Here is an 18315-nt window from a genome sequence, read left to right on the forward strand (position 1 = left end):
AAATATTATTACAAACCAGAAGCCTGGGGTTGGATTTTTGTAGAGGTGAAAAGTGTCCCTGGTGCAAGGGTCAAGGATGTCTCGGAGCGGGTGCAGGACATTCTAAAAAGGGAGGGAGAACAGCCAGTTGTCGTGGTGCACGTTGGTACCAACGACATAGGTTTAAAAAAAGGGATGAGGGCCTACGAAATGAATTTAAGGAGCCAGGAGCTAAATTAAAAAGTAGGACCTCAAAAGTAGTAATCTCGGGATTGCTACCAGTGCCACGTGCTAGTCAGAGTAGGAATCGCAGGATAGCTCAGATGAATACGTGGCTTGAGCAATGGTGCAGCAGGGAGGGATTCAAATTCCTGGGGCATTGGAACCGGTTCTGGGGGAGGTGGGACCAGTACAATCCGGACGGTCTGCACCTGGGCAGAATCGGAACCAATGTCCTCGGGGGAGTGTTTGCTAGTGCTGTTGGGGAGGAGTTAAACTAATATGGCAGGGGGATGGGAATCAATGCAGGGAGATAGAGGGAAACAAAAAGATGAGGAAAAGTGGAGGGCAGAGAAACCCAAGGCAAAGAACAAAAAGGGCCATTGTACAGCAAAATTCTAAAAGGACAGAGGGTGTTAAAAAAACAAGCCTAAAGGCTTTGTGTCTTAATGCAAGGAGTATCCGCAATAAGGTGGATGAATTAACTGTGCAAATAGATGTTAACAAATATGATGTGATTGGAATTACGGAGACGTGGCTCCAGGATGATCAGGGCTGGGAACTCAACATCCAGGGGTATTCAACATTCAGGAAGGATAGAATAAAAGGAAAAGGAGGTGGGGTAGCATTGCTGGTTAAGGAGGAGATTAAGGCAATAGTGAGGAAGGACATTAGCTTGGATGATGTGGAATCTATATGGGTAGAGCTGCAGAACACCAAAGGGCAAAAAACATTAGTGGGAGTTGTGTACAGACCTCCAAACAGTAGTAGTGATGTTCGGGAGGGCATCAAACAGGAAATTAGGGGTGCATGCAATAAAGGTGCAGCAGTTATAATGGGTGACTTTAATATGCACATAGATTGGGCTAACTAAACTGGAAGCAATACGGTGGAGGAGGATTTCCTGGAGTGCATAAGGGATGGTTTTTTAGACCAATATGTTGAGGAACCAACTAGGGGGGAGGCCATCTTAGACTGGGTGTTATGTAATGAGAGAGGATTAATTAGCAATCTCGTTGTGCGAGGCCCCTTGGGGAAGAGTGACCATAATATGGTGGAATTCTGCATTAGGATGGAGAATGAAACAGTTAATTCAGAGACCATGGTACAGAACTTAAAGGGTAACTTTGAAGGTATGAGGCGTGAATTGGCTGGGATGGATTGGCGAATGATACTTAAGGGGTTGACTGTGGATGGGCAATGGCAGACATTTAGAGACCGCATGGATGAACTACAACAATTGTACATTCCTGTCTGGCATAAAAATAAAAAAGGGAAGGTGGCTCAACCGTGGCTATCAAGGGAAATCAGGGATAGTATTAAAGCCAAGGAAGTGGCATACAAATTGGCCAGAAATAGCAGCGAACCTGGGGACTGGGAGAAATTTAGAACTCAGCAGAGGAGGACAAAGGGTTTGATTAGGGCAGGGAAAATGGAGTATGAGAAGAAGCTTGCAGGGATTGCAAAACTTTCTATAGATATGTAAAGAGAAAAAGGTTAGTAAAGACAAACGTAGGTCCCCTGCAGTCAGAATCAGGGGAAGTCATAACGGGGAACAAAGAAATGGCGGACCAATTGAACAAGTACTTTGGTTCGGTATTCATGAAGGAGGACACAAACAACCTTACGGATATAAAAGGGGTCGGGGGGTCTAGTAAGGAGGAGGAACTGAGGGAAATCCTTATTAGCCACGAAATTGTGTTGGGGAAATTGATGGGATTGAAGGCCGATAAATCCCCAGGGCCTGATGGACTGCATCCCAGAGTACTTAAGGAGGTGGCCTTGGAAATAGTGGATGCATTGACAGTCATTTTCCAACATTCCATTGACTCTGGATCAGTTCCTATAGAGTGGAGGGTAGCCAATATAACCCCACTTTTTAAAAAAGGAGGGAGAGAGAAAACAGGGAATTATAGACCGGTCAGCCTGACATCGGTAGTGGGTAAAATGATGGAATCAATTATTAAGGATGTCATAGCAGTGCATTTGGAAAGAGGTGACATGATAGGTCCAAGTCAGCATGGATTTGTGAAAGGGAAATCATGCTTGACAAATCTTCTGGAATTTTTTGAGGATGTTTCCAGTAGAGTGGACAAGGGAGAACCAGTTGATGTGGTATATTTGGACTTTCAGAAGGCGTTCGACAAGGTCCCACACAAGAGATTAATGTGCAAAGTTAGAGCACATGGGATTGGGGGTAGTGTGCTGACATGGATTGAGAACTGGTTGTCAGACAGGAAGCAAAGAGTAGGAGTAAATGGGGACTTTTCAGAATGGCAGGCAGTGACGAGTGGGGTACCGCAAGGTTCTGTGCTGGGGTCCCAGCTGTTTACATTGTACATTAATGATTTAGATGAGGGGATTAAATGTAGTATCTCCAAATTTGCGGATGACACTAAGTTGGGTGGCAGTGTGAGCTGCGAGGAGGATGCTGTGAGGCTGCAGAGCGACTTGGATAGGTTAGGTGAGTGGGCAAATGCATGGCAGATGAAGTATAATGTGGCTAAATGTGAGGTTATCCACTTTGGTGGTAAAAACAGAGAGACAGACTATTATCTGAATGGTGACAGATTAGGAAAAAGGGAGGTGCAAAGAGACCTGGGTGTCATGGTACATCAGTCATTGAAGGTTGACATGCAGGTGCAGCAGGCGGTTAAGAAAGCAAATGGCATGTTGGCCTTCATAGCAAGGGGATTTGAGTACAGGGGCAGGGAGGTGTTGCTACAGTTGTACAGGGCATTGGTGAGGCCACACCTGGAGTATTGTGTACAGTTTTGGTCTCCTAACCTGAGGAAGGACATTCTTGCTATTGAGGGAGTGCAGCGAAGGTTCACCAGACTGATTCCCGGGATGGCGGGACTGACCTATCAAGAAAGACTGGATCAACTGGGCTTGTATTCACTGGAGTTCAGAAGAATGAGAGGGGACCTCATAGAAACATTTAAAATTCTGACAGGGTTAGACAGGTTAGATGCAGGAAGAATGTTCCCAATGTTGGGGAAGTCCAGAACCAGAGGTCACAGTCTAAGGATAAGGGGTAAGCCATTTAGGACCGAGATGCGGAGGAACTTCTTCACCCAGAGAGTGGTGAACCTGTGGAATTCTCTCCCACAGAAAGTTGTTGAGGCCAATTCACTAAATATATTCGAAAAGGAGTTAGATGAGGCCCTTACTACTAGGGGGATCAAGGGGTATGGCGAGAAAGCAGGAATGGGGTACTGAAGTTGAATGTTCAGCCATGAACTCATTGAATGGCGGTGCAGGCTAGAAGGGCCGAATGGCCTACTCCTGCACCTATTTTCTATGTTTCTATGTTAAGACAACGCAAAGGTAGTTCTCTTTGGATGTAGAGACCCAAGGCCATGTTTGAAGAATCTGATTTATAGCGTGAACTCTCTTTGCCCCACGGATACAACCATTTACTTAAGTACAAGGCTTAGAAACCCGAAACCCCACCCACCCACCCACCCACCCAAATGACAGATGCAATTGTACATTATGTTACTGGACCAGTAATCCAGAGGTCTGGACTAATGATCTGCAGTCATGAGTTCAAATCCCACCACGGCAGTTTGTGAATTTGCATTGTTAATTTTTTTTTTAAAACCTGGAAATAAAAAGCCAGTATCAATAATAATGACCGTGAAGCTGTCGGATTGTCATAAATGGTTCATTAATGTCCTTTGGGGAAGGAAATCTGTCGCCTTTACCCGGTCTGGCCGATATGTGACTCCGCAATGTGGTTGACTCTTAACTGCTCTCTGAAATGGCCCAACAACCCACTCATAAGAACATAAGAAATAGGAGCAGGAGCCTGCTTAGCCATTCAATAAGATTATAGCTGATCTGATCTTGGCCTCAACTCCACTTTCCTGCCCGCTCCCCATAACCCTCGACTCCTTTATCGTTCAAAAATCTGTCTATCTGCACCTTAAATATATTCAATGACCCAGCCTCCACAGCTCTCTGGGTTAGAGAATTCCAAAGATTCACGATCATCCGAGAAGAAATTCCTTTTCATTTCTGTTTTAAATGGGCGACCCCTTATTCTGAAACTATGCTCCCTAGTTCTAGATTCCCCCACGAGGGGAAAGACCCTCTCTGCATCTACTGTCAAGCCGCCTCAGGAAGAGTATGGGCCTACCCTGCTCAACCTTTCTTCATAAAACAACCCCTTCATCTCAGGAATCAACCTCGTAAATCTTCTCTGAACTGCCTCCAATGCAAGGAGACCAAAACTGTACGCAGTACTCTAGGTGTGGCCTCACCAATACCCTGTACAGGTGTAGCAGGACTTCTCTGCTTTTATACTCCATCCCCCTTGCAATAAAGGCTACCATTCCATTTGCCTTCCTGATCACTTGCTGTACCTGCATGCTAACTTTGTGTTTCATGCACAAAAATCCCCTGATCTCTGTACCGCAGCATTTTGTAATTTCTCCCCATTTAAATAAAAATTTGCTTTTTTATTTTCCCTACCAAATTGGATAACCTCACATTTTCCCACATTATAGTCTATTTGCCAAATTTTTGCCCACTCACTGAGCCTATCTATATCCCTTTGTAGATTATTTGTGTCATCTTCACAATTTGCTTTCCCACCTATCTTGATATCAGCAGCAAACTTGGCTACATTACACTTGGTCCCTTCATCCAAATCATTAATATAGATTGTAAATAGTTGTATCAAACGACTATTTTTTTTTTAAAGTTACCACACGGACTGCAGCGATTCAAGAAGGCGGCTCACCACCACCTTCTCAAGGTGCAATTAGGGATGGGCAATAAATGCCGGCCTTGCCAGCGACGCCCACATCCTGTGAATGACTAAAACATTTTAAAAAAATGAGTACTGCGGGAGCACAGAGAAACTGGTAAGTTTTCCCCTTGCTTCTCACCCGATGCTTTAGAGCACTGGTTTGTGAAGTTCTCTGGATGAAGCAGGGCCCAAGATGACCTTGCATGTCCTTACTGAGTTTGGTGGGCAGGGAGGGGGGCTCTTCGAGCAGAGCTCAGGTTTTGTATTGCGGAGTTTACCACGGAGGGCTGAGCGGTTTTATTCTGATCGATTGATTGATTGTCCCCTTTATCTCTTGTGCTTCTTTCCAGAGCTGGAAAAATAGGTGGTTTATTTTACATAGGAATGAACTAAGGTATTTCAAGGACAAAATGGTAAGTATTAAAATAAATTGCAGCTTATTAACCTTGTTTTAAAGAATAAGTCAACTGCCTTCCGATTGCGCCCCCCCCCCCCCATTCTGAAGGTGCTGACTGACACTGTCGGGTTGTGGTTGCCTTCCAATACTTTGCCCAAGTGGCTACTCTTGAAATGTGAAGCTGGGGGGGGGTGGGGGGGTGGGGGAAGAGGTGGCGATCGCTGCCCCAGGCTATGTGATGGTGGAGGCGTTCCGGTTCGGATGCGATTGCAGCCAATGGAGTTGAAGTAGTTGTGCACGCTGTCTGGTTTTTTTTTTGGGTTGTTTGCTTTGTGACTTGGGGAGAGGGGGAGGCGGGAGGGAGAAAGCCGGGATGGGAGTGGGCTCGAGGGGAAAAAATGCCGGGAAGGGAGTGTGCTTTGGGGGGGAAAAATGGCAGGAAGGGTACAGGCTCGTGTTAAAAAAACGTAATTTCTCCTTATGTGGCTCGGTGTCAAATTTTTTGTCTTACAATACTCCTGTGAAGCGCCTTGGGATGTTTTACTATGTTAAAGGTGCTATATAAATACAAGTTGTTTTTCAAATGGAGGCATGAAAGACTCTAACTAATGTAGTTCTCTGTGTCCCTGCTGAACTCCTTTGGAAAAACATTCGAGCCACACCAGAGATTTAGACAATAAGGAACTATTTTAGATAACGGTACTAAACATATCGTGAAGCTTTCACTAGGCAGCGCCCATTTTTTGGGCACTAGCGATTTAAGTGGAAAGTCTAGCTCATAATTTTCATCCACAAAGGTTTTGCTTATGTTACACAACTCCCATTTTCACAATTTACATGTTTTTACATAATCATCATCATAGGCGGTCCCTCGAAGCGAGGATGACTTGATGCCACGCCAAAAAGGGATGAGTTCACAGGTGTTTCTATGCCGGACCTAATATTCCAGGTCCTAAACTACATCCTGAAGGGTGGAAGATGCCTGTGGGTGGATTTTTTAAACGTGGGGTGGCCATTGCACACCAGCCACCACACAGGGCTTGACAGAGCGAGGTCTTGGTCCAATGACAAGGGTTAACCAAGAAGACTGGAGACCAGCTCTGCTGCACGGACCCAGCGCTCTCACATATCGCACGGACCAAGACCTCGCTCTGTCAAGCCCGTGTGGTGGCTGGTGTGCAACGGTCACATGTTAAAAAAATCCACGCACAGGCATCTTCCACCCTTCAGGATGTAGTTTGGGATCTAGAATGTCAGGTCCCATTGGATCACCTGTGAACTCTTGCCTTTTTGGTGTGGAAGCAAGTCATCCTCGATACGAGGGACCGCCTTATACTATACTATAGGCTTCAGGATGCCAATGATGTACCTTTTGGAGTGCAGTCACTGTTGTAATGTAGGAAACGCGGTAGCCAATTTGCACACAGCAAGCTCCCACAAACAGCAATGAGATTATGACCGGATCATCTGTTTTGGTTGAGGGATAAATGATGGCCGGGACAGAATCTTTTACACCCACCTGAACAGGCAATGGGCCTTGGCTTTTGTTGCAGCCGAAACATGGCACCTCCAACAGTGCAGCACAGACAGCAACGCGATAAATGACCAGGGAAAATCTGTTTTAGTAATGTTGGTTGAGGGAAAAATATTGGCTAGGACACCAGGGAGAACTCCCCTGCTCTTCCACAATCTTTTACGTCCTCGTGAGGGGGCAGATGGGGCCTCGGTTTAATGTCTCATCTGAAAGATGGCACCTCCGACAGTGCAACACTCCCTCAGTACTGCCCATCCGACAGTGCGGCGCTCCCTCAGTACTCCCACTGGGATTGGCAGGCTAGATTTTGTGCTATAATCTCTAGAGTGGGTCTTCTGACGCGGAGGCGAGTGCACTACCCACTAAGCCATGGCTGACACTTAAGATTGATATTTTACATGTTGAAATGGATTTGAATTAACAGGAGTAGACTGTAATTGTTTTAATGTGGGGTTGATCTATTTCCTAGATGATAAAACGATTTATATTTGTAGGGATTGAGTCAGAGAATGATTCTCACCACAGAATGTTTGACATTGGGTTACAATTTAGAATATTCCTGCTCAAAGACATGGCAGTGCTACTCCCAGTATTGAGGTACAGACCCAGATAAAGATTCTTGTAAACTACAAATATACATAATGCAAGACCAACATTAAGGGAAATATCTGTGCCAATTAAGTAATGGCTGTGTAAAATGTATTTCTATGTTTTATTTACTCTGCAGTCTACAGAACCAATTAAGACCCTGGATCTAACAGAGTGTACTGGGGTACAATTTGACTATTCACAAGAAAAGATTAATTGTTTCTGGTAAGGAATATGAAATGAGTTCCAATCTCTCTCTCTCTCTGTCCATCAACCTGGCTTCCGACTAATCAATGACCTGGTATGAAGGAGGAGATTCTCTTCCATGTTTCCCCATGCAGTCAGTAATCCAGAGCATCTGGAACATCACAACAGAGGTGATTTTTCGCAAAGGGTAAGGGGGAAAGGAGGAAAGGAAAGAAAAAATCTGGGCCCAGTCGACCTATCCTGCTCTCGAACAACTCCTGAAGGACTACCGTGTCACTGGCATATGCACCTACTTGGCTGTGGAATGGTGCATCGCTCAGAGACTAAAAAGACTTGCATTTATATAGCGCCTTTCACGATCACTGGACTTATAGCACTTTACAGCCAATTAAGTACTTTTTGGAGTGTAACACGTGGCAGCCAATTTGCGCACAGCAAACTCCCATTCAGCAATGTGATATTGATTGACGGATAAATATTGGCACCAAGACACTGGGGATAAATCTCCTGCTCCTCTTTGAAATAATGCCGCGGGATCTTTTCCGTCCACCTGAGAGAGCAGACAGGGTCTCGGTTTAACGTCTCCTCCGACAGTGCAGCGCTCCCTCAGCACTGCACTGGGAGTGTCAGCCTAGATTTATATGCTGAAGTACCAGGAGTGGGACTTAAACCCACAACCTTCTGAGCAGGGCATTTTTTTGTTCTTAACGAAAACTGCTATCTGCCCTCATAAGGAATTCATTTGGAAATGGAATTTAACCAGACTAAACATTAAAAAAAAAACTCATTGTAACTCTCATTCCTAATGCAGAGTACAAGCAGTCAATATTTTGCATAAAGTTCTGTCTATGTTGTGTTGCTAAATCTTCCTTCTCTTTACAGTTTAGTATTTCCTGAAAGAACGTATTATTTGTGTACAAAGACAGGGATTGAAGCCGATGAATGGATCAAGTTAATACGATGGAAACTGGTAAGTGTCCACTTTTTAAGATAAGTGGTTGAGCATGAAAAATCCCTGGAGTAAGTGACATTGTTGGGTGCTTTGTAAATCATGGGACTGGCATCTACTACTCAAAGTAGAATGTATTGAGGTGAACGTTACATGATTTGAGACACGACGACTGGGATTTACATAGCGCTTTTCACAACCACCGGATGGCTCAAAGTGCTTTACAGCCAATGAAGTACTTTTGGAGTGTAGTCACTGTTGTATTGTGGGAAACGCGGCAGCCAACTTGCGCACAGCAAGCTCCCACAATGACCTGTTAATCTGTTTTTGTGATGTTGAGATAAATATTGGCCAAGACACTGAGAACTCCGCTGCTCATCTTCGAAATAGTGCCATGGGATCTTTTACATCCTTCTGAGGTAGGAAGACAGGGCCTCGGTTTAACGTCTCATCTGAAAGACGCCACCTCTGACAGTGCGGCGCTCTCTCAGTACTGCCCCTCCGACAGTGCGGCGCTCCCTCAGTACTGCCCCTCCGACAGTGCGGCGCTCCCTCAGTACTGCCCCTCCGTTAGTGCGGCGCTCCCTCAGTACTGCCCCTCCGACAGTGCGGCGCTCCCTCAGTACTGCCCCTCCGACAGTGCGGCGCTCCCTCAGTACTGCCCCGCCGACAGTGTGGCACTCCCTCAGCACTGCACTAGATTTGTGTACTCAAGTACCTGGAGTGGGACTTGAAACCACAACCTTCTTTGTGCTGTGACAGAAACTTGTCCTAGCTACTGGCCCAGCACAACAATTCTAAGATGATGCTGCTCTAGCAGCAGAATCCAAAATCAGAGTGGAACCATTGCTGTAAACACCTTTTTTGCACAGCGGTGGTGGTGGGGGGATGGGTATTTCTAGTACAGGTTAAACCTCTCTTATCCGGGACTTCCTTATCTGGCACCATTCCTGGCTGGGTGGCGCATGCGCAGAACTCGGCCGGTCAAAATCCTTCTGTCCCCGGTCTCAGAACATTTATTTAAATTAATTTGTACAGGGTACTCACCAATATCATCTTTCTGCTCTGTCAGGGGGTTATCGCTCGGGCCGCCGACCTCTTTCTCTCTCTTTTCATCTCTTTCTCCCCCAGGGCCAATGACCTCCCCTCATCCGGCAAAAGCCAGGTCCCGAGGGTGCCAAATAAGGGAAGGTTCAACCTGTACATTTAGGACCAGTGGTTCTTGAACTGAAGAGTATGGGCCACTGGTTAAAACAAGGCAGAATATACCAGCCACATTCTAGCAATACCCCCATCCTCAGTCCAACAAAATTCCCAAGAATTTTAATTTGAAGAACTCCAAATTTTGCAACAGAGCAATTCTATGAACCCCTTGCACATCCATAAAGTAGTGCTTGAAATGTCCATCCCATTCTAATGGGCAGAGTTGAGCACGAATGGTTATCAGTTATGGAGACATTTCAAGTCGCGTGGCGCAATTGGACAATGAATTAGTCCGTTTACTGATTCCTTTACTGCATCCCACACCTTTTAAATCTCGGTTATACTGCCCAGAAATTGTAGAGGTTTTGACTTCTTAAAAACACAATCAGTAGCTGCAGAGAGAGTCAGGTAAATCATAGAATGACGCATCACAAAAGGCCGATTGTGCCTGTGCCGGCTCTGAGAATTATCCAGTTAGTTCCACTTTCTCAAAAGCCCTGCAATTTTTTCCACTTCATGTATTTATCCAAATCCCTTTTGTAAGTTACTATTGAATCATCTTCCACCACCCTTTCAGACAGTGCATACCGGATCACAACAACTCGTTGTCTCAGAAGATTTCTCGTCTCATCTCTGGTTCTTTTGCCAACTGCCTTAAATCTGTGTCCTCTGGTTACCAATCCACCAGCCAGTGGAAACAGTTTCTCCCTTAAAATCCATCGTGATTTTGCACAACTCAATTAACTATCTCTGCTCGAAGGAGAACAACCCCAGCTTCTCCACATAACTGAAGTCCCTCATCCCTGGTACCATTCTAATAAATCTCCTACTCACCGTCTCCAAGGTCTTGACGTCCTTTTTGGTTCCAAGTATATTTTTATGGGGCTTTTTCTCAAAGCAGAAGGGAAGTTTGAGGGTGGCTTATTTAATTTGTGGGATATGGGTGTCGTTGGCAAGGCTGGAATTTATTGCCCCATCCCTAGTTGCGCTTGAGAAGATGGTGGTGGGCCATCTTCGTGAACTGCGTGGTGAAGGTACTCCCTATCTAACAGCACTGTGGCAGTTCCAGGATTTGATCCAGTGACTATGAAGGAATGGTGATATATTTCCATGTGGGTTGGTGTGTGACTTGGGAGGTGGTGGTGTTCCCATGCGCCTGCATCCCTTGTCCTTCTAGGTGGTAGAGGTCGCAGGTTTAGGAGTTGCTGCAGTGCATCTTGTAGATGGTGCACACTGCAGCCACGGTGCGCCAGTGGTGGAGGGAGTGAATGTTGGGCACCATGTCAGGGATCCAATGTGCTTTCCCATAGGGTTCTGAGGAGCTGATCTTCAGCACCTCCTGTAACTGATCTGCTAGGAATCCCACAACGTGGTACTCCCCCACTCACTTGCAGTTAATTCAAGTCACGGTGCCGTTATAAAACACTAGTTAGACCTCAGCTGGAGTATGGTGTCTAATTCTGGGCACCACACTTTAGGAAGAATGTCAAGGCCTTGGAAAGGGTGCAGAAGAGATGGTACCAAGGACTCCATATCATTTCAGTTATGTGGAAAGACTAGAAAAGCTGTGATTATTCTCCTTAGAGCAGAAAAGGTTAAGGGGAGATTTAATAGGTGTTCAAATTCATGGATGGTTTTGATAAGAGTAAATGAGAAATTGTTTCCAGTGGTAGAAGAGTTGGTAACAGAGGACACTGTTAAGGTGATGTGAGGAAACTTTTTTTAAAAAACGCGAGTTGGTGATCTGGAATGCGCTGCCCGAAAGGGCGGTGGAAGCAGATTCAATTGTAACTTTCAAAAAGGGAATTCGATAAATACTTGAAAGGAATATTTTTACACGGCTTTGGGGAAAGAGCAAGGGAGTGGGACTAATGGGATAGTTTTACCAAAGATACCAAACTCTTCTGTATGTTTCCACATCACAGTGCGAAATAATTTTTCTGGACCAACTGGCTATTGTAGGGGTCATGGTGGGTGATCTGTAAGAATTGGTAGAAGTTGGCTGAACCAAAGGCGAAGTGTTTATATAACGTAACTTGCAAATCCATGTCTATAAACCGGTTACAATGGGTAACAAAGCTGCCCTAGTATGACTTTGGCCTTTGAATTACCTCTTCCATTCTCTGCCCCATCGATTGGAATCTGAAACCTGGGAGATATATGAATATATCCTGTGAAAAAAGTTAAGTTTGTTTTGTACCTCAATAGGCCAGCAGATTTACTGTAGAATCAGACAACTCTGATTTATTTTTCTCATTTTGATTTCAGACTCAAATGAAGAAAGCAGCAAAAACCTATCAGACAAGCAAGAATTAACTCCAGTGTACAAAAACACACAGCTTTTGACAAACTGAGTGGGAGTGTGGAAGGGAAAATCTGATAATTTTGCTGTAGTTTCACTTCCACAATTCTTTGAAATTATAGCATTACACCAATGTAACAGCCATTAAAAATGCAAACAAAGCACTGGGGACCATTTCTAGAGAAATAGAATTCAAATGCAGAGAAGTTATGTTAAACTTATATAGAACCTACACTTGAAAGTACTATGCACAGTATTACAAAAAGAATATAGAAGCTCTGGAGATAGGTATGACCCCTCTGTTTTGGTATCATCCCATCAGGAAAGACTGAACAGACTGGGGCTCTTTTCTCTAAGGGAATGCTGGAGAGGTATGATGAAGGAGTTTCTTCACTCAAGTGAGTGGTGACAATGTGCAACTCACTACCATAGCATAGATGCACTTAAAAGGCAATGTAGCACATGAGGGAGAAAGGAATAGATTATGCGGGTAGGGTGGGAGAGGCTCGTGTGGAGCATAAACGCTGAATGGCCTTTGCTGTAAATTCTGTATGTATCGTTGGTCAGAATGGTGGAAAGGATGAGCAAGTACACTCCTTTAAATGCTACCTGGAAGCACACAAGCCCTGCTGGTTCCACTCCAACCATGATTCACAACTTGCAACCAAAGGAAAGTGAACCGCTTAGTAATTAACCAAGAAATAATTCTTTGACTACATTCTTAGATGTTATTTAAGCTTATCGGCCCACATTTCTCAATATTTGCTGTTCTGTTACTTTATTTTTTGTAAGATATTTCTGATGCAAATATGTGTTAAATTTATTTGCATAATGATCCACAGATATGAAACCCAATTGTTTTAAAAGGAAACGGCATGAATGTTGGATTTTTAAAACGTTGCAGATGCCAATTACATTATTTCCTTTTTGACATGTTCATTACCAACTAAATCATTGCAGTTTTATGATGCTTTCAGCGACGGGAATTCCGTTGGACAAATACCAGTTGAAAATAAAGTGCCATTTGTTGAAAAAAAAACAGTTGGTACAGGTTTTGATTAACCTAAAACCATATTAATTGGCAGTGGGGGCAATGTTCCCTTAAGCTGCATGGCCGCTCAGCACTCAAGGTCCCGCGCAGCTGGAGAAACGGTTTTCAAATAGAAAAACCGCGCAGAGCCAGAATTTTGAATGGCCCGTGCAGCCTGTTAAAAGGAGCTGTACGGGTCAAAAGAAAGGGGTACTCGGGGGAAAAAAATTATCCGTGATTCTAGAAATTGTATATAGTTTAGTTAACCTAGTTGAAACTACTTTGTGAAGATCATTGCTTTTCACAGTTAAGACGATGGTTTGGCAGTATTTAGCACTGCTAGATTTTATGACTGAAGTGAGTTTGTTTGCATTTTTAAGTTTGAGATTGCACAAAGGGTTTAAGTTTCCATTTTTTTTGTCACAATACCAGCACTATCCTCTGAGGAAGGAAGAGCCAGGGATCCTGCTAAACCAAAGCAAGTGATACTGGAATAATTCATGTTCACTTGAATATAGACTGGCATTAATGGTGAAAGCAACACACGGTTAAGTTGGAAATACCCTGTACTAAATATCCTTTTGCCATCCCGAGTCCATTTTGGAAATCTCAACATCTACAAGTATAACTTATTGAATATTAGACACAGGAACCAGTTTTCTCTGAATAACCCAGCTTTATACTTCATGTAAAATAGTCAGTAGTTCTCAAAGCATTGATTAAAAAGATGGAGTTAATCTATTACAAATAAACCTGAATCTTGTAGAACATTTACTGTAAGTGTCAATTTCACCTTCTGAAATAATTCCATTCTATATTTCTGCCATACTTGTTTTTAATAGCTTTGTGCAATTCTGGAAAATCTTGAGATGTTGTCTCTAGCTAAAACTTCAATATAATTCTTAATTATTAGCAACATGATTTATGGAGCTGGTCATAGGCTGAATGAAACCCCCCCCATTTCCCTGCATGGAGGATAACGTGGGTCTAACATTCAGCAGTAAAAGACTTGCATTTCTATAGCGCCTTTCACAACCTCAATGTCTCAAAGCGCTTCACAGCCAGTGAAGTACCTTTTGAAGTGTAGTCGCTGTTGTAATGTAGGAAACACAGCAGCCAATTTGCGCACAGCAAGCTCCCACAAACAGCAATGTGATACATGACCAGAATTTTTTTCTTTAAAAAGTGTTGTTGATTGGGCGACAAATATTTGCCAGACCACTGAGGAGAACTCACCTGTTCTTCGAAATAGTGCTGTGGGATCTTTTGGATCCATCTAAGCGTAGACAGGGCCTCAGTTTAACGTCTCCTCCGACGGTGCAGCGTTCCTCAGTACTGCACTGGGAGTGTCACTGGATTATGTGCTCAAGTCTCTGGCGCGAGACTGAAGCCACAACCTTCTGAGTCAGAGGCAAGAGCGCTACAATGGTGCCACAGCTGACAGTACAAAAGATGTATGTTTTAATTATGCAATCAACAGACTAGATTTTGGAATAGTTCAGCCTATATAGATACCATTTAAACGGCTGTATTGAGTGTTAATTTAACATTTTATGCCATGACATGATACTTTGTGTATGTTATCAAGAAATAAAGTGAAACAAATATGACAGCTTTGATTACTCACGTTTTATTCCAAATTGTATTGCACTCGGTAAATAACTCACTATTTTGTGGTTCTGCAAGCTATCAAAAGGTATGTGGGTGAAATTACATCAACAGTTTTTAAGCAGTTGTGCATCCAAAATGAATGAAATTCCAAACAGTAATTTAAAGCCAGCCATGATTCGCTTTCTTCTCTGTGCCCCCAAAGCCAGCCAATTTGAGCCCATGAGTTACGACAATCCAATTATGATTACCAGGACTGCTGCTAATTTATTTTATAAACAAACACATTGGAGTCTTATTAAGAAGCCCCACAAATCATTAGTGGCAGTGAGGTGTTGATCAGGAAATACCGTCAACCAGAGCTCGGGAGGAAAGCTGTCCATGATCCATCCACGTCTCCGTTTAAGAAGCATTAGACTTGATGAATTGCCTTTAAAACTACCATCCAAATGAGGAAAATATTGGGAACCGCATGCTGCACTAATAACTTGCCAATAAGTTCACAATCTGCGAGACGGTGTCGTTTCTGGCCTTCATGAAACTTCCACAGCCTGACGCAACTCTTCAAACAACGGTGCGAGTTCCTTCTCCAGACTGACAATCAACCCTTTCAAGACAGAAAACAGCACAGTATAAAAGCAGCAAAATGCACAGCCACTGCCCCAGATAACCACCTCCAATTATACGGAGGCCATCTGACCCCCCCTCATACCCGCGCTACGGCTCAGGTATTCATTCACCTACCCATTCCCTTGCCCTTTCCCACAACCTTTTACATTCTTTTCTTGTTCAGATATTTATTCACTTTCCCTTCAAAAGCTGTTATGGGTTCTGCTTCCATCACCATTTCTGATAGGGCATTTTATGTCCTTACAGCTCCCTGCGTTAAAAACATGTTTCCTAAGCTCTCCCGTTGTTTGTTTGGTGGTGATCTTAAATTGATGCCCTCTGGTTACCAACTAGCAGGAGCAATGGTTTCTTATTTGTTTCAAAAGCCCTCAATTTTGAGCATCTCTTTCAGATCTCTTAATCGACTAATGAAGAGTGCCCTAGTCTCTGTACTGTCTCATAACTAAGGGCTCCCATCCCTCGTATCAAATAATAAATCTCTCAGATCCTCGTCACGGCTTTGACATATTTCCTAAATTAAGGTGTCCAAAAATGGACAATATTCTAATTGTAACACTGCCTCTTTGCATTTGTAGTACTCTGTATCCCCATTTATAAAAGCAAGGGGTCCATATGCTGACTTGCTTTAGTTACCAACTTGCCCTCTCACTTTTAAAGATTTGTCTCAGAATTCCTGGGCTGCCTCCTTCTCAATTTTGCAGTTTAGTGTATCCTCTTGGTCATTTTCTTCTCAAAATGTATAGCCTCACCTTTATCTGAATTAAACTTCATCTGACATCTAGCTGCCCACGCTACTAACCCGTGTCCACCTGAAGTCACTTAATCACGCTCCCTATTTTCATATCTGCAGATTTTGATGCGCCTCTTTGCCCTCTTAACAGCTTTATTGCTGCCCCATTTTTAACTACTGAGCAACCTCTTTATAAAGGGACGATGCAAGCATAGACTTCACCTCAGATCCTCGTGTGCATATATCAATACTTGCTTTCTATTAAAATATATATTTGCGTAGAAATTTACAGCACGGAAAGAGGCCATATTGGCCCATCGTGTCCGTGCCAGCCGACAAAGAGCTATCCAGCCTAATCCCACTTTACAGCTCTTGGTCCGTAACCCTGTAGGTTACAGCACTTCAGGTGCACATCTAAGTACCCTTTAAATGTGGCGAGGATTAGAAACATAGAAAATAGGAGTCGTAGTAGGCCATTCGGCCCTTCAATATGATCATGGCTAATCCTCTATCTCAACACCATATTCCTGTTTTTTCCCCATACCCCTTGATGCCTATTGTTTCTAGAAATCTATCTATCTCCCTCTTAAATATATTCAGTGACTTGGCCTCCACAGCCTTCTGTGGTAGAGAATTCCACAGGTTCACCACCCTCCGAGTGAAGAAATTTCTCCTCATCTCAGTCCTAAATTTCCTACCCCGCATCCTGGGACTGTGACCCCTTGTTCTAGACTTCCCAGCCCAGGGAAACATCCTCCCCACATCCAGTCTGTCCAACCCAGTCAGAATTTTATACGTTTCAATGAGATCCCCTCTCATTCTTCTAAACTCTAGTGAATACAAGCCTAGTCGACCCAATCTCTCCTCATACGACAGTCCTTCCATCCCAGGAATCAGGTTTCTGCCTCTACCACAGCGAGTTCCAGAACTCCACCACCTTCTGGGTGAAGAGATTTCCCCTCAAATCCCCTCGAAATCGCCTACCAATCACACTAAATCTATGCGCCCTGGTTGTTCACCCCTCTAAGGGAAATAAGCCCTTCCTATCCACTCTTATCTAGGCCCCTCATAATTTTATTCACCTCAATACAGTTCAAGCATTACCTCCCTGCTCTTGTATTCTATGCCTCAGCTATTAAAGCAAGCATTCCGTATGCCTTCTTAACCTGCTACCTTCAGGGATCTGTGGACATCTTCGCCCCATTTACCAGTATGTTCATTTTTCTGTACACATCTAGCAATCAATGTTCCCGCTAAGGGGCGCACGCACAGCTGCGCAGTAATCTAAAAGGTCTCACGCAGGCTTTTACATTGTAAATACCGCGCATGCACAGAAATTTAAAGTAACAAGCCGCATAGAACAAAGCGCAGCTTACAGGGAACATTGTTAGCAAACTCATTTTAAAAGTAACTCGTTAATGCATTTCCTCCTCCTCAGTTGTGTATTTTCCTTTAGCCAAAAGTAACCAATCATATTCATAAAATCTTTTCCCCAAATACATCTGCCCAATCAAATTGCAGTAAAAAGTCTTGGATTTATACAGCGCCTTACATGACCACCGGACTTTTCAAAGTGCCAATGAAGTACTTTTTGGAGTGTCATCACTGTTGTAATGTAGGAAACGCGGTAACCAATTTGCGCACAGCAAGCTCCCACAAACAGCAATGTGATAATGACCAGGTAATCTGTTTTAGTGATGTTGATTGAGAGATAAATATTGACCAGTAAAAAAAATATAGGGATACAGCAACCACCCCTTTACTCATCCGACTATATATAATATATATATACACACACACACACACACACACTGTACTCTAAATCAATAGCCTTGCCCAGGGCACACCCTATAGCACCACACCCAGATACTGCAGGTCCTGCTTCACGTGAAAAACACATGCCAACAATTCCATCCCTACTCCTCCCTTGGTCATTCCCTCCTGTCACATTGCAGCTCTGTTTCCGCTGCCCTGATCCAATTGTGAAAGCACACTGAGGAAAAGATACAACTGACAGCTCGTGCTATGCTAACCAAAGTATTGGCAGTGAAAGATAACAGCAACAACTTGCATTTATATAGCGCCTTTCACATAGTAAAACGTCCCATGGTGCTTCACAGGAGCGATTATCAAACTAAATTTGACACCACATAAGGCGATATTAGGGCAGATGACCAAAA

At 43.8% G+C, this 18315-nt stretch overlaps 2 protein-coding genes across 2 annotated transcripts in view; one reads left to right on the top strand and one right to left on the bottom strand.

The window, feature by feature from the left end:
* dapp1 (dual adaptor of phosphotyrosine and 3-phosphoinositides) overlaps positions 1–14779 on the top strand; it is a 107943-nt gene extending 93164 nt beyond the window's left edge. The window contains exons 6-9 of the mRNA XM_070872959.1: positions 5308–5370; positions 7616–7701; positions 8566–8653; positions 12104–14779. Of these exons, the coding sequence (XP_070729060.1) occupies positions 5308–5370; positions 7616–7701; positions 8566–8653; positions 12104–12151 (285 nt within the window). The 3' untranslated portion in view covers positions 12152–14779. The remainder of the gene's footprint in view (positions 1–5307; positions 5371–7615; positions 7702–8565; positions 8654–12103) is intronic.
* Positions 14780–14781: 2 nt separating this feature from the next.
* The window catches only part of lamtor3 (late endosomal/lysosomal adaptor, MAPK and MTOR activator 3), a 41312-nt gene continuing 37778 nt past the window's right edge, over positions 14782–18315 (bottom strand). Inside the window, exon 7 of the mRNA XM_070872971.1 lies at positions 14782–15382. Within this exon, the coding sequence (XP_070729072.1) occupies positions 15309–15382 (74 nt within the window). The 3' untranslated portion in view covers positions 14782–15308. The remainder of the gene's footprint in view (positions 15383–18315) is intronic.

The sequence above is a fragment of the Pristiophorus japonicus genome, chromosome 2 (assembly GCF_044704955.1).
Source record: "Pristiophorus japonicus isolate sPriJap1 chromosome 2, sPriJap1.hap1, whole genome shotgun sequence".
In the NCBI taxonomy this organism is placed as follows: domain Eukaryota; kingdom Metazoa; phylum Chordata; class Chondrichthyes; family Pristiophoridae; genus Pristiophorus; species Pristiophorus japonicus.